At 61.0% G+C, this 16,147-nt stretch overlaps 1 protein-coding gene across 1 annotated transcript in view; it reads right to left on the bottom strand.

Moving 5' to 3' along the window:
- Positions 1-936: 936 nt before the first annotated feature.
- The window catches only part of PC (pyruvate carboxylase), a 133,379-nt gene continuing 118,168 nt past the window's right edge, over positions 937-16,147 (bottom strand). The window contains exons 10-20 of the mRNA XM_065407790.1: positions 7,416-7,560; positions 6,766-6,855; positions 5,548-5,769; positions 4,970-5,126; positions 4,460-4,700; positions 3,856-4,105; positions 3,308-3,552; positions 2,954-3,133; positions 2,503-2,754; positions 1,950-2,090; positions 937-1,185 (exon numbers count right to left, since the gene is read on the bottom strand). Of these exons, the coding sequence (XP_065263862.1) occupies positions 937-1,185; positions 1,950-2,090; positions 2,503-2,754; positions 2,954-3,133; positions 3,308-3,552; positions 3,856-4,105; positions 4,460-4,700; positions 4,970-5,126; positions 5,548-5,769; positions 6,766-6,855; positions 7,416-7,560 (2,172 nt within the window). The remainder of the gene's footprint in view (positions 1,186-1,949; positions 2,091-2,502; positions 2,755-2,953; positions 3,134-3,307; positions 3,553-3,855; positions 4,106-4,459; positions 4,701-4,969; positions 5,127-5,547; positions 5,770-6,765; positions 6,856-7,415; positions 7,561-16,147) is intronic.

Raw genomic sequence — 16,147 nt, 5'->3', positions numbered from 1 at the left:
TGCCATGCCTGCTGCCTGGGCTGGAATCGGACCGGACTGCAAGACACACAAATGGAAGGCCCTGCATTGGCAAGGGCCTGCCAATGGGCCCATGGGACCCAGCAAGGACAATGCAGCTGAGAGCAGGGACTCCCTCCAGCACTCCGCAGGGAGGCAGAGGCCAAAGACCTGGAGCCGGAAACAAAGGGAGAACAGGGGTGAGCAGCAGGGACAGAGAGCAAAACAGGGTCTCAGGGCAGCAGGGCATGCTGGGGTCCTGGCTCCCACCAACACAGGCTCCGGCCTGAGGACCCTGCGACGCTGGATCCCAGGTGACTAATCAATGCTCCCTCGGCCTGGCCAGGCTGCCTGGCCTCGCTGCAGATCATCTCTGGGCGCGTCGCTCCCGGAGAAGGGAGAGTCTCTACAGCAGTCTGATGGCAGCTGGACTGTCTGGAGCTCACAGGGGGAGCAGGGGGGTTGGCACCCAAAGGCCCAGTCCTGGAGTTGCTGAGGCCGCATGGGTGCCTGGGGAAAGTGTGGGTCTGGCACACCAACAGGGTCACAGCCAAAAGACTGTGTAAAGACTGGGGCGTAACACAGCCCTGTCAATCCATGACAGGTGCACAGACACCCCCTGGTGGCGACAGGAGGAATTGCACACCAGGCTGCATGATCCACAGGCTCCCCTGATGGTGGTGGAAGGAACTGCACTTTCCCCATAAGGTGCGTGACTGAGGCTAAGCAGGACTCCAATGGGGATTGCAGGACTGGGTGGGGGGAGAGAAAAAAGCTGGTGCGTCTCCTGCAAGCAAAGGGTTAAAAGTGGGCATGGCATGCCCTTAAAGTGACAGTGTGCCGGCTGCATCCGACACATTGGGGGGCAGGTCTCTGTCCGGGATGTGGGAGGGGAAGCAGAATGCAGCGGGGGGGGGGGGGGGGGGGAGGAGGCGGGGCCTATTCGATTTCCAGGATGAGGTCATCCCCCTCTAGGTTCATGTCCGGTTTGACGTAGATCTTTTTGACTGTGCCAGCCACGGGGGAGTTGACTACGGTCTCCATCTTCATGGCGCTGAGCACACAGAGGGGCTGCCCCTTGTTGACCTTTGCCCCCTCCTCCACCTTGATGTCGATGACCTTGCCAGGCATGGGGGCCCCAATCTGGCCCTTGATGTCCTTCAGCGCCTTGGGGTGGAAATGCATCTCCTGGGGGGCGAGGCAGAGAGACAAGGTTAGTCAACACATCCAGGGGTGAAAGTAGAAATAGGGACTTACCGGTACGGGGCTGTGTTGGGGCTGGCTCTGGACCCCGGAAGGGGCGGGGATAGGGGGGTCAGAGCCAGCCCCGGCCCGCCCTGTACTGGTAAGTGCCTCCCCCTCCCCCGCCGGGGTAGCACCGGCAGCTGGGGGCTCCGGCAGCAGTTTAAAGGGGCTGCTACCGCCCCGGGCCTTTTAAACTGCTGCCGGAGCCCCCAGCTGCCGCTGCTACCCCAGGGCTCCAGCAGCAGGGCTCCGGGGGCTATTTAAAGGGCCCGGGGCTCCCCTACCTCTACCGCCCCGGGTCCTTTGAATAGCCCCCAGAGCCCCGCCGCTACTCCAGGGCTCGGGGGGCTATTTAAAGGGCCCAGGACCCCCCTGCTTCTACCGCCCCGGCCCTTTAAATAGCCCCTGTAGCCCCGCTGCTGCTACCCCAAGGCTCCAGCAGCGGGGCTCTGGCAGCAATTTAAAGGGCCTGGGGCTCCAGCCGCTGCTGAGAGCCCCAGGCCCTTTAAATTGCCGCCTGGGGAAGCCGGGCCGCCCCGGTACGGCGCACTGGCTCTTGCTGGTGTGCCGTACCGGGGTGTACCGGCTTACTTTCACCTCTGAACACATCTCATGCAACAAGGCCTTAGATCGGGCCAGACCCATGTGTTCAGCCTGCAACATCAGACCCAGAGGCTCTTCCAGCCCAGTATCTACCCCCTTGGCACCTTCATGGCTTGTGTGTCCTTGACCAGGATGGAGCGCAGCTGCCCATTGAGTTCGAAGAAGACCTCACGTTGGCCAGCCCGGTTCAGGTCTCCCAGCGCGAGGGCTTTGATGTGCAGGGTCTTTCCACGTTCCAGCTCCACCTGCAGGGGGAGACAGAGAGTGGTGAGGCCCACAGGGCTTCCTGAACCTGCAGAGAGTTGGGAGTCAATTACTCTCGGGGAGGGGCGCTGCCTTGAGTGTAACTGACACGGTGATGTTTCCTGAGTCTGCAGAGAGTCTGAGCTGATCACTCCGAGAATGGGGAGCCACCCCACCTGGAACTCCTCCCAGTGTCCCACTGATCCCAAAGGCCCCCCAAACATAGGGCTTGATAGTCTCCCTTAACCCTACACCCCACAATCCCCAACCCTCCCACTTCAAACTTCTCCGCAGGCTCCCCTGGACCCTACTCCCAGGTCCAACCAGCCCCCTCAGAGCCTTATGTCCCACCATAGAGCCCAGGGTGCAGGTCTCCCCACCCCGGTCTGGTCCCTCCCACCCTGACTCGCACACCTCGAACTCCTCGGCGATCTTGGGCCCCTCCAGGAAGAGGCGGGTGTTGAGGCACTCGACGGGGCCAAAGGTGGCCGTGAACTCCTTGAACTCGTCGAACACCTTGGGGTACATGGCGGCCGAGAGCACGTCCTCGGGGGTGATCTCCTCCTCCTGGTGCCGCGTGCGCAGCTCCTTCTCCAGCTGCTGGAAGTCCAGGGCAGGCAGCGAGGCCCCCGGGCGCCCCTCAATGCGGGGCAGGTCCTTCAGCACCTGGGGGGAGAGCGTCGGGATTCCATGCTGGGGGGCTGGAGCAATGGGAGCCCAGGGAAGGGGATACCCCACCCCACCTCGTGGTCCCCATGGCTCACCTTGTAGTGAAAGGGCTCAGGGAGAGGAACCTGATCTAGCCCTGCCCCCTACGTGCCCAGGATTCCCCTGCAGCCCCACCCCACCCATTGCCCAGCCCCACCTTGGAGCGGAAGGGCTCAGGGAAGCCCCCGTAGGGGATCCCGATGTAGCCCTGCAGGAACTCCACCACGGAGAGCGGGAAGGAGAGCTCGTCTGCCGTGGCCTCCACCTCCTGCCGCGACAGGTTGTTCTGCACCATGAACTGCGCCAGGTCCCCCACGATCTTCGATGACGGCGTCACCTGCACAGGCGGGAGACGGGTCAGTGCGGGCAGGCCCCTGTCCTGGGGCTAGTCGGAACTGGCGCCCCCTAGAGGGGAAAAGCCCCATGTCCCATTCCCCACCCTCCCGAGCCAGCCAGGCCCCCTGGGTGGGATCAGAGCTGGCGGCTCTAGAGGACTGTGGGCGGCTCTGACCTTGATGAGATCCCCCAGCAGCTTGTTGGCTTCGACGTAGGCCTTCTTGACCTGCTTGAACTTGTTGCCCAAACCCATGCTGTGGGCCTGGAAGTGCAGGTTGGTGTACTGGCCGCCCGGGATCTCGTTCTCGTACACGTCGGCGTTGCCCGACTTCATGGTGGCCGTGCAGTCGAAGGCGGCGTACAGGCCCCGCGCCATCTCCCAGTACTCGCTGTAGTCAAACACCTTCTCCATCTGGATGCCTGAAGCAGGGGAGAGGGAGGAAATGGGGCTCGTCCGGGCTGCAGGGGTCGGACTTGGCCCACCCTGGTGGGTGGGACAGAGGCGGGGCTCTGGGACTATCCACGGCTCCACAGAGCATGGGGGCAGAGCTGGGCCATGCATCGCCCTGGCTCTTTGCCCTAGCCCATCTCATGCTGTTCTTAGACTGGATCGGGACAGATGCCTTGTCTGACTCTGCGCCCTCCCTGCTCTAAGCACTAGATCCTCTTCCCCTCCCAGAGCCAGGCATAGAGCCCAGGGGCCCTGGCTCCTGCGGCTAGTACCTGTGTCCTGGCTGGTGCCCCGGGTGCAGGCCACCAAGGCGCCCATGCTGGGCTGCGAGGTCATGCCGGACATGGCGTCCACGGCCACATCGACGATGTCAGCGCCGCCGGCGGCGCAGGCGAGCATGGAGGCCACGCCCGCCCCGGAGGTGTCGTGGGTGTGGATGTGGATGGGTATCTCGGGGAAGCGCTGGCGCAGCGCCCCCACCAGCAGCTCCGAGGCGCGCGGCTTCAGCAGCCCAGCCATGTCCTGCAAGGGAGGAGAGGGCTCAGTGCAGGCGTGGGGGGCAGGAACAGGGGGAGGGTGGGGGAGGGGTGAACGGGGTAGGGAGCAGGGAAAACCAGGTGTGTGTGGGGGGCAGAGACGTGGGCAGGGGCTGTGGGAGTGGAGGGGGGAAGGTTGGGGCAGGAGGGGATGGGGAGGCAAGTAAGGCAGGGCGAGCGAGCTCCGGACACCCTCCCCCGTGCCATGATGCCCCCCAAAGAGTGGCATCTCAGTCCATGATGTCCTGAGCTATGGGTCCCCCCAGGCTCTGCTCCCCAGTGCTGCCAGTGCTCCCACCCGCAGCCCCCGGCTACCCCAGTCCTGGGCTCCCCTAGGTACCTTGATGCAGAGGATGTGCGTCCCCGCTTTCACCAGCTCCTCGGCCAGCTGGACGTAGTATTCCAGCGTGTATTTGGTGCGGGTGGGGTCGGCCACGTCTCCCGTGTAGGAGATTGCGGCCTCCACCACCCCCCCGGCTTGCCCCGCCGCCTCCATCCCCAGCAGCATGTTGGGCAGGTAATTGAGGGAGTCGAAGACACGGAAGATGTCCATGCCATTCTCCTTTGCCACTTCACAGAACCTGGGGGACCAGGGTCACCCGGTGAGTCCTGGGGGAGAAGGATCCCCATGGGGACTGGGTGCCAGGCCCCCCCCATGTAAAGTTATCCCTCCTGACCCACCCCACAGGTCTGGCGTCAGGGTGAGTCAGCCAGGTGACTCTGGAATCCCACCCCCTTTTCTCACCCCCTCCCCTGGGGGGTCTGAAGCCCTGACCCTCAATCCTATCCCAGGCTTGAGCTCCCCCGCCCAGCCCGGCTGATGCCCTGTCAGCCTGCCCCGCCGGCTCACTTGAAGACGGAGTTGTCGGGGTAGTTGGTGTACCCCACGGCGTTGGCCCCCCGCAGCAGCATCTGGAAGGGGATGTTGGGGATGAGCTCACGGAGCTCCTGCAGCCGCTGCCACGGGCACTCATACAGGAAGCGCATGGCGACGTCAAATGTGGCACCTAGGGGGCGGGGCAGAGAGGTGAGTAGGTGTGACTTGCCCCCACCCCCGGTGTTATCCACAAGTTCTCCCCTCAGCCCTGCCCCCACCCCAATCCCATGGTGGGTGTTCCCTAGAGGGGAAAGGCCTGTGTCCCATTCCCCTCCCCCCCCCCCCCCCCCGGGGACAGCCAGTTCCCCACCCTGGGGCTGGATCAGAACCAGTGCCCCCTAGAGTGGAAAAGTCCCATGTCCATTCCCTGCTGGGCCCTTGAGCCAACCAGTCCTCTTGCCCTAGGGCTCAATCAGAGCCAGCGCCCCCTAGAGGGGAAAGGCCCCATGTTCATTCCCTGCTGGGCCCTTGAGCCAACCAGTCCCCCTGCCCTAGGGCCGGATCAGAGCCAGCAGCCCCTAGAGGGGAAAGGCCCTGTGTCCTGCTCTTACCTCCCCAGTTCTCAATGCTGAAGAGATTGTTGAAATTGTGGGCCACGAAGGGCGAGATCTTCTTGAGGTCATGTGTGCGGACGCGGGTGGCTAGCAGGGACTGGTGAGCATCCCGGAAGGTCGTGTCCATGAGCAGCAGCCCAGGGTGCTGCCGCACAGCCTTGGCAAAGCCCTGGGGACCCTCCCGGAGCAGGATATCTCGGAAGCCAGTAGGGGGGTCACCTGAAAAGTGGGGGGCAGATTCCATTGCTGTAGGGTTCCAGAGAGACCCCCTACACCGCTTCCTGCAGCCCCCCAGGGTGTCGTTACTTAGCCTGGGAGGAGTCACTTACACTCAGCACTGCTGGCACTCGGGGGTGCTGTGCTGCAAGGAGTGGGGTGGGGACGCAATAGGGGGCGCTCTCCCTTACTCACAGTCAGCGACTGACCCCAGCGTAATGCTAGAGGGCGCCAGGAGAGGGGTCCCTGTATAAACAGCCCTTGCACCCCACCCCAGAGGCGGCTGCATCTCAGCACCGGGACGGGGATCCCTGTATATGACGTGCTCTGTGAGGCTGACGCCTGGTAAATCTTTTCTGTCTCCAGCTAGCCTGGGACCAGCTCCATGAAATGGATCGGACAGCTAAGCCGTGGGCCTGAGGTTCCCAGCGCGTGTGTGACCGATGTGCAGGGCTGGCTTTAATTAGCCAGGATGGCAGCCACGTCGGGTTATTAGCGCAGTTTATTTCTTTGTCAGCCGCTAATCCTCAGCCTGAACCAGGCATTAAGAGAATGAACAACGGTGGCTTACATCTCATTAAGGTTCTCCCGAGCAGCCTGTTAAATCCGTTTTGAGCTGATAGACCCCTAAGTGCTCCCTCCCCGGGCCAGGGAGCAGCCTGGAGAAGAATACAGCACAGCTAATGATTTGCTGGGCAGCCACCGAACTGGGAGCGCTGACTCCCAGCCCTCCCCCCGCCAACCCACTAGACCCCACTGCCCTCCGAAGGGAAGAACAGGGCAGAGAAAGGCCCTGACTCCTGGGAGCGGGGGAGGAAGTGGAGTCCAGCCACAAGGGCGGAAGGGAGGGCACGTGGCACAGGGAACCCAGGCATCCTGCTCCCCCTTACTCCATCCATGGGGAATGGGATGGGGCCATCGTGCGGGGGAGGGGCCTGTGGGCAGCAGACCCAGTGTGTGGGAGGTGCCGGGGGTGAGGCAGGAGAGGAGGGGACTCACCCAAAGGCACAGTGGGAACAACGGGATCAATGGGGGATGGGCGGGCCTTGACAGGGATGGGCGTGGTGGGGCCGTTGACCATCACGTGGCCTGAAGAGAGAATGTCAGAGTTAGAGGGCACAGCGCATGGAACACAGCCTGGGCCAGGTATCCCACCTCCCGCTGTACCAGCTGGGGATCCCGACTGGGGGCCCACCCCACCGTACCAGCCAGGGAGCCCACCCATGGCCCTTATGCTACAGAACCAGCTGGTGATCCCAGTCCTGAGCCTGACGCCGCGGTACGGGGTGGACATCATACCCATGGCCCTGACCCGTGGTACTGGATGGGGACTCCGCCCCCTGGCACCCCACAGATGGCCCCAACCCACAGCACCAGCTAAGGATCCTGCCTTCTGGGGGGCTCCTGCCTTCTGGGCCTACCCCGCAGTGCCGGTTGGGGATCCTGCCCCTGGGGCCAGACCTCATGGTACCAGCCTGGGATCCCACCCATGGCTCTGACCCCACAGATCTAGCCCATGGCCCTGTGGTACAAGATGGGGACCCCATACCTTGGGCCTGACCCCGCAGTACTGGAAAGGGACCCTGCTCGGGTCTGGCTGGGGAGCCCACCCATTGGTCTGAGCCTGTGTCCCAGCTCGGGGCCCATACCCAGATAACGTAGCAGCTTCTGGGCCCTGTTCTGGACCGGGCGCAGATTGAAGAGCTCAGGGTTCTCGTCAATGAACTGTGTGTCCACCGTGCCCCGCAGGAACTGGTCATTGCTCAGCACGTTTTGCAGGAAGGGGATGTTGGTCTGGGAACAAACAGTAACAGGCTATCAGCATGGCTCTGGCATCCCGTGGGTTAAATCCAGGCATTAACCCTTCCCCTCCTGGCCCCTGCAAGCCCGGGCCCAGAGCTGGATGCTAGGGTGGAGAAGATGAGACCTAGCACTGTCTATGCTGGGGCCTTGATTGGCTTAACTACCTCTCCCCAGGGTGTGAATTTTGTCACCCCCAGCCTGAGCTGATTGCTGACAGCTGCCCCAAGTGTTACCGAGTCAGCCACCTTCCTTCCCCAAGGGATTATGTCCTGGCCTGCTGCCAGGGTGATGTACCCCAGGAGAGGCGCTCCGAGGAGAAGTAGCTGGTTAGTAGAGCCTCTTACTCTCTTTGAATCAAATACGTTACAAGGAGGGGGGAGAAAAATTGTTCTCCTTAACCTCTGAGATAGGACAAGAAGCAATGGGCTTAAACTGCAGCAAGGGCGGTTTAAGCTGGACATTAGGAAAAACTTCCTAACTGTCAGGGTGGTTAAACACTGGAATAAATTGCCTAGGGAGGTTGTGGAATCTCCATCATTGAAGATTTTTAAGAGCAGGTTAGACAGACACCTGTCAGGGGTGGTCTAGATAATACTTAGTCCTGCCTTGAGTGCAGGGGACTGGACTAGATGATGTCTCAAGGTCCCTTCCAGTCCTATGATTTAATTCAGTTCTCCCTGCTCCCAGCCAATCAGCTCTCATCGCGCTGCAAATACTGCTAACAAATCTAATGACAGATCAAGGCCCATCTAGTACAAGATGTGACAATGGTAGCATGGTCTGGTGGGTTAGAGCAGAGGATGCTGAGGGTCGGGACTCCTGGGTTCTCTCCTTTGCTCTGGGAGGTTAGTGGTTAGAAATATGGGGGGAGAAGAGGAAGGGAACCAGGACTCCTCGATTCTATCCCTGGCCCTGGGAGAGGAGTGGTGTCTAATGGTTAGATCGGTGGGGGGTCATGGGTGATGGAAGTCAGGATGCCTGGGTTCTATTCCCAGCAGCACAGCTGTCCAGCTGCTTGTGTCCAAGGGATGGGGAGGGGCAGCTTGTGCATTGAGGGGGAGAATGGGGACTGGCTGCTGGATGGGAAAGGCTGGAGTAAGCTGAACCCCCCTGAGCGTTGTCAGAGCTGTCAAGAGGGATTAGACTCTGGGGAGCTGGACTGTGTCTCATGGGCTGGACGGAACAGTTGCTGCTTGGGGAAGGGCAGAGCACAGGGGTGCAATGGGGGATCTGGGTATTGCAGAGTGGGGCTCAGGGGTCAGTAGCTACACTGGGCTCTCCAGCCCCATAAACACTGGGGCAGGGCATGCTAGACTCCCCAGGAGCCTAGCCTTGAGGTCAAGGTGAAAGCGCTCTGACTCTCACAGGCACACAACCACAGCATAGGCTGGAACCAGTAAAAGATGCAGGACCGAATCTAGCCAGAAGAGGGCAGTGCCTCTCTCACACACCCCCTTACACAGAAGGGGAAACTGAGGTTCTATCCCCAGCTCTTGGAAGGGAGGGGAGGTCTAGTGGGTTAGTTCAGGATAAGGTTAGGGAATGGGATCAGGACACCTGGGTTCCCTGGTTCAGCAAGAGAAGAAGGGTCTAATGGTTGAGCAGGGGGTGGGGGTGGGAACTAGGACTCCTGGGTTCCATCCCCATCTCTGCTGCATGACCCTGAGCCCGCCTTGTCCCCTCCCTGCACCTCCATTTCCCACTCTGCCATGGCGACCCTGACCTGACCTGCGAAAACCACGCCGAGCCTCCTGTGAGCAAACCCCTCCTCTCCTAACAACTCCGTCATTTAATGTGCTGCTGAGGCCCTTAAACAGCCCCCTCTGGCCATGGCCAGCAATCCTGGCACCTGGCACTGCACGTTGAGAAGCTAAAGGGCTCCTGATCCCAGGAGAAAGGCCTTCATCAGGGATAATTATCCTGCTGAGAACTGATCGCCCTGCTCAGTGCCATCACCCAGGGATGGGGATATGGGCGCTGCACCCTCCATCCTGTGCCCTCCTTTCAGTACCCGCATGCCCGCTCCTCTGCCTGCATCGAGAGATGCTGCACTTCTTCTGTTCACTCGTGTGTTAAGGCCCAAATGATGCTGTCTGCAGCTGGGCTCCCCCACTGCTGCCCACAGAGGGGCCTCTGCTGCTGCCTTACCTGTACCCAGCACCTGATTTCCAGGAGACCAGCCTCCTGGGCTCTGTTCCCCGCTCTATCCCTGACTCACTACATCAGGGCAACCTTGCTGTAGTTTTTAAACGGGCAGATGGAAAAACCATGAACTCAAAAGAAACCCAAGGCGAAAAAGCAGAGCTGGGTTCTGTCACATACACAGAGCAGGGCTGATTCACTCCAGCAGAGGGCAGCAGGACAGCTAATACACACTTCAAATGCCTGCTGCACTCGGAGCTGCTGGGAAGTAGGGATAGAACCCAGGAGTCCAAACTCCCAGCCCCCCCGCTCTAACCTGCTAGAGACCCATTTCCCTCCTAGAGCAGGGGATAGACCCCAGAAGACCTGGATTCTCAGCCCCCGCTCCCTCCAACCCACTAGACCTCCCAGAGACGGGGCTAGAACAGACATCATTCCCTTCCACGATTCTGGTTAATAACCTCCCCGGCCAGTCAGTTAAGGAGGTGCCAAACCCAGGGCTCCTGGGTGAGATTCTGTATCCCACTAATGGCTCCTTAGCAGCCCCAGAGTGGGCCCAGCTCGGCAAATGTAATCCTAGCCCTATATTAGCTTTACTACGGTTCCCTTCCCCAGAGCTCTTGGTGGGGGGTAGCAGGAGGCTGTGCCTCACGGAAGGACAGGGGGGCTTAGAGGGGTGAAGCTGGGTTAGAAGGGCAAAAGGGACCAAAGCAGAGGGTGTGGGGGCTGTTTATACAGGGATCCGTCCCCATTCCCTGCCCTCCCAGCCAGCCTATCCCTCCGCCCTGGGGCTGCATCATAGCCAGCGCTCCCTACAGGGGAAAGGCCCATCCCCAATTGCCTGACCCCCCCCCACCCCTTACCCAGCCAGCCCCGCAGTAGGAGCAGTCTAAGTTCCTTCCCACCCTCTACTCTTGCTGCATTTCCTCATTAATGAATCGATCAGGGCACTCAGCAGCTAATGAAGGAAGAACATAAGCTAGGTGCAGGGAGAAGGGCCTTGGAGCAGAAGGCTCTTGGGTGAAGGAGGTTTCAGAGAGGGAGCTACCCCCTCAGTTCCCATCTAATTCCTCACCCCATGGTAGGGCTGTACCCTTCAATCAGGTCCCCAGAGCTCTAGGAGTGAATGTCCCTCAGCGATGGGGCTCTGAGCCCTTCTTTTGCAGATACTGACTACCAGCCCCCAGAGCTGGGGATGGAACCCAGGAGTCCTAGCTCCAAGCCCCCCCCCCCCCCGTAATCATTAGACTCCCCTCCCCGAGCTGGGTCTAAAACCTGGGAATCCTAACTCTGTGTCACTACTGCTCTAACCATTAGATCCAACTCCTGTAAGTTTGAGCAATTGCACTTCTGCTCAGTAGGGAGCAGTGGTGTGTCCCCTCCCCCCACAGTATCAGCTAACCCAATCCTAAACCTCTTCAACAGAAACCCCCTCATCGCCCCCCCGCCATAAATCCCATCACACCCAGGCTTAACCTTGCCCCCATTCGCCTAAGTGAACATCTGTTCAGCATCTGGCAGAGAGGAGAAAGACTCAGAGCCCCAGCTGGCATAAGCCAGCGCTCCCCGGGGGGGGGAAGGGGAGAAGAGAGCGCCTTCCCCTGCACAGCTCTACAATTGCCCCTCAGTCCTGAACTGCAATGCCCTGCCCTGGGCTTGTACCCCCCCGGCTCTGCCAATGCCCCTCAGTGCTGACCCCTAACCCCCTGGGTCTGCAGGGGGCAGTTGTGAAGTTTGTCCAGAGCACAGAACTGCTGGGCTCTCTGGTCCCCTGGGCTCTGCAGCGCATAAACTCCAGCCTTGGAAATGTGAATTGTGACAGGAGTCAGGAAGCTACAGACCCTGAGGGAAATCCCAGCTCCCTGTACTGGGGATTGAGGGGGCTGCAAACAGCCGGGCATTACAGGGCATTGGAAGGGGGGGGCAGTAAGGTCTAGTGGTTAGAGCACAGCACGGCTAGGAATCAGGCTTCCATTGCCAGCTCTGAGAGGGGAGGGGGGTCTAGTAGTTAGAGTAGAAGGGGCTGGGAGCCAGGACTCCTGGGTTCTGTTTTTGTGATTGGAAGTGTGATTCTGATTCCCTTTGTCCCTGCTCTAACCATTAGACTCCACTCCCTACCTGGAGCTGGGACCAGGCACCAGCCCCCTAATCCCCCCACCTGGCGAAAAAGGACCATGCACCACCATCTCCCCCCCCCCAAGTCCAGCTGAACCCCCCCACCCCATCCTGATATATGGGGACCTGCACCAGCCTCCACTCCCCCATCCCCCTCTTCCCCCAGCTCCAGCTGCCAGCCTTGCACCCCCTCTCCCTTCTGACCCCCTCCTGGTGTACAGTGACCGTGCATCATCCCCAGCCCCCTCCCTAATGAAAGGGGACCTTGCACCACCCTCCCCCCGCTTTAGTTCCAGCTGCCACCCCCCCTCCCACTCTTGCCCCCCCCAGCTGCCACCTCCCCCATCCTGGTGTATGTGGCTCATGCATGAGCCAGCTCACCCCCACCTGCCCTATCCCACCAGCTCCCAGCCCCCTTTCCCCACCTGCTGATCCCCCCCAATCCTGCTGGCACCATCCCCCCAGCCTTGCCCCCTCCCCCCTCAGCTGCCAGACACCCCCCCGCCCCGCACGGTGCAGAGGGACCATGTTTGCACGACACTCTCCCCCCACCCGGGAAGGGGCAGAGCCGGCGCCGCTCGGGGAGGGGAGGCAGGATCTTCGCGGCCGCGGGCTCCGCGCAGCTCTCCCATCCCCCACCCCGCGGCACAGCTCCGGCGCCCGGGCAGGGACAGGGGGGGGCGGGGGCGCGCGCGGTTTCCACCTCCCGCCGCCGTCTGCAGGGGGGGGCCTCGGCGCTGGGGTTTGGGGCTCGGCGCCAGGAAGCGGCGGGCGGGGGGGGGGGGGCAGCCGATACCCCTCCACTCCCAGCGGACCCGTGCGCCTCAGAATCGGACCCAAGGCGGGCAGGGAACGCAGGTGTGGGGAGGGGATGGGCCAGGGGATAGAACCCAGGAGTCCGGGAGACAGAGACGCGGGAGGGGGGTGCTGTCCCCTGCCTGGGACCGAGCTATAAAGGGATCGCACCCCTGAATGTTACAGCGGATGGGACCCAGGCATCCGGGAGGCTGCGTACCCACTGCCTGGAGATGTCAGATGACCCCCCGTGGATAGAACCCAGGCGTCCGGAGGCTCAGTGTTGGGGGTGACCATCCCCCCTTCCCGGATGTATAACTTGATTAGACAGCACGGACTGCACCCAACCCCCGGCGGATAGAATCCAGGCGTCCGGCGAGTCCCCCAGAGTGGATCTAGCCCTCGCCCGGATACTGGATTGAAAACGGATTGCACCCCCCCTTTGACGGGGGACAGAACCCAGGTGTCCGGGGAGCGGAGGGGGTGCCCGAGGGAGTGTATGTAACCCCCTGCCTGGAGCTATAGCTGGACTGGACAACACGGATTGCACCCCAGGTGGATAGAACCCAGGCGTCCGGGCGGGGGGCACAGGGGGTGCCCCCAGAGTGTACATGCCCGCCCCCCCTCGGATATATAACCGGATTGGACAATATCGATTGCACCCCCCACGCCGCCGGCGGAGAGAACCCAGGCGTCCGGCGATGCGGGTGGTGGGGGGTGTCTGTGCTGGTGCTGCAGGGGGCTGCTAGCCGTGGAGGGCGCTCGGATCTAGCCGCACACGCGTATCCCCGTTCATGCCACCGCCAGCCAGGCACAAGTTGAGCCGCGCCGCAGCGGAGAGGAGCCGCCGGGGGAGAGAGGGGCCTGCTGGCCCCCCGGGGCAGGGGGACGACTGGGATGGGGGGCCCCTTCGGCCGGGGTGACCCCGGTCCCCGGGCGTGAGCAGCCCGCAAGGACGCGCGGAGGCGGCGGGGGGGGGAATCGCAGTCCCGGGGATGAGCCAGGGCGCGGGTGGGGGGCCCGGAGACGGGAGACGTGGCCCCCCCTAGAGACAGAGCGCAAGGTAAAAGCATCGGCCGCTGCGCATGGGGCGGGGGGTGTCTGAGGAGGGGGGTCTGGATCGGAGATGGGGGGCAGGGGGTCTGGATCAGAGCTTGGGGAGGGCGTGTGGGGGCCTGAAACGGGGCTGAGGGAGGGGTGGATCAGGGACGTGGGGGCCAGAAGGGAGCTGAAAGGCCTGGAGGGGTGAGTGGCTGCGGGCTGGACTGGAGGAACCTGGAGGGGCTGCATCCGAGCTGGAGGGGAACCTGGGGGTCTGCAGAGGGGCTGCGAGGGAGCAGGAGGGAAGCTAGGCAGGGGATAGGGGGCTGGACTGGGGCTGTGCAGGAGCTAGGCAGGAGCTGGGGGGCTGGACTGGGGGGGAGCTAGGCAGGAGCTGGGGGGCTGGAGGGGGCGATGGGGGAGCAAGGCAGGAGCTGGGGGGCTGAATGTGTCTTATTAACTGTCAAAGCTCTGGTTGAAGGGCACCAGAGGGGTGTGTGCAGGGGAGGGGAGGAATAGCAGAGATCCACTCCCAATCTCTGGGCTGCTGGCCCCTTCCTGGCTAAGGACAGAGCCTGTGGGTGGGCTGGGTATGGGGGAGGGGTTCTGAGGGGGGTGGAAGGAAGCAGTGACCTGCCATCTTCCTGCCGCCCGTCCCAGTCAGAGGCCACCAGGGAAGGGGACAGCTGGTTGTAGTGACCCCATCCTTCCAAAGAACGACATCCCACCCACAGCAGAGCTGGGCACAGCTCCCCTCACCCACCCACCACCGGGAGGGGCAGTTCGGCACAGAGCAGTGGGTGCCTGGGGGAGACATGGACAGACATACTACTCTCCCCCAATGGCTTGCACACACACACACAATTGTGCCCACGCCTACGCACATGCATAAGTGCACCCAGATAAGCATGCAGACACTCAGAAGGGTGCACCTGGCAACACGTGCAGAGCCATGAGCACACACCAAAACCCCAGCTCCTCCACACACACAGGACCCCCAGAAATAAATAGGCACCGACAGAGCAAATGTTTCTTGCCTTCCTTCATTCCCAGAGCCAGGAATAGAACCCAGGAGTCCTGGTTATCAAACTCGAACCCACTAGCCTCCATCAGAAAGCCTGCTCCCTGGGTATATTCTCCCAGCCAGGCCTCCAGTCGGTCTTTGAGCCCTCTGACCCGGGTGCAGCTCCCCACCCCTTATGCTTCTGCTGGCTCTGCCTGAGCTTATGTACCATCAGGAGAGCAAAGAAGGTGACAACTGTGCCTCCCTTTGGAAGGGCCATGAGGGTTCTGGGGCAAATAGAATCGAGGAGTCCTGGCTCCCAGCCCTCCCTGCTCTAACCACTAGAACCTACTCCCCTCCCAGAGCTGGGAATAGCGCTTGGAACAAAATCAGGTTAGGATTCGGGACTCCTGGGTTCTATTCCTGGCTCTGCCACTGACCTTGGGCAAGTCCCTTTGTCGCTCTGTGCCTCAGTTTCCCCTTTGCAAAATGGGGAGAGTAATTCTCACTCCTGCTTTGGGAATTACTCAGGGAGCTGCCAGCCCAGCAAATTCTGGAGTGACACCTGTGTGGCTGCTTTGACACCAATAATTCTCTTCATGGGGGTGCCCCTTAGACACGCTTTCAGGTCTCTTTTGCCACAGATTTCCCCTTAAACACAATACAAACACTGCCAGAAATCTCTTCCCTGCCTTTCTTCAAATGCACTGGAAACAGGATTATGAATATGTTTATCCAGCCCTTCCCCTTGCAGCCTCTAGGATCCAGCCAGGGCCATAGGCAAGAGCAAAATTGACTAGAAATGCAAAGAGAAACTGACTAGTCTCTTTCATTGTTGGAGTTGAGTGAAATGGAGGGACCCAGGAGTCCTGACTCCCAGTCTCCTGTTCTTAGAGCTACATCACACTCCCTCCCAGAGCTGGGGAGGGAGCCCAGGAGTCCTGACCCCCAAACCCCTCCTTTTCCAGCATCTGTGGTAGGAACTCCACTTTGATTATTTGAGAGATCTGTTTCTGGGGGCATATGCAGGGGCATGTGGAGTTGGCAGAAAGTGGGGTGATGGGAGGGGTGCTCAGAGAAAGGGGGAGGGGAGGGAAAATGGCTATTTCTGTTTTACCTAGTGGTTATCTGAAGCCCTGACATGATTCCTCTAAAAAGACAAGGTGGGTGAGGTAACATCTTTTATTAGACCAGCGTCTGTTGGGGAGAGAGAAGCTTTCAAGCTACACAGAGCTCTTCATGTCCCTCTAAGGCAGCTCTGAGATTGTTCTCCTTGCACACTGCTGCATCCTAGACCCCCCCAGCCATAGTTAGCCAAGCAGCCTGGAGCGACTCCATCCATGCACCAGGGCCCTGGAGAAAGATGATCCTGCCTGACCCCCCCTCCCCCACCCCTGCCAATCATGTGCCCATGTCACTGGCGTTATCAGGACAACCTGAATGCTGGCGCTTATTAAATCAATAACTTCCCTCGGCACTACC

The sequence above is a fragment of the Emys orbicularis genome, chromosome 7 (genome assembly GCF_028017835.1).
Source record: "Emys orbicularis isolate rEmyOrb1 chromosome 7, rEmyOrb1.hap1, whole genome shotgun sequence".
In the NCBI taxonomy this organism is placed as follows: domain Eukaryota; kingdom Metazoa; phylum Chordata; order Testudines; family Emydidae; genus Emys; species Emys orbicularis.
Note: the sequence above shows the minus strand (reverse complement) of the source record. Positions and strands in the feature narration are given on the sequence as shown.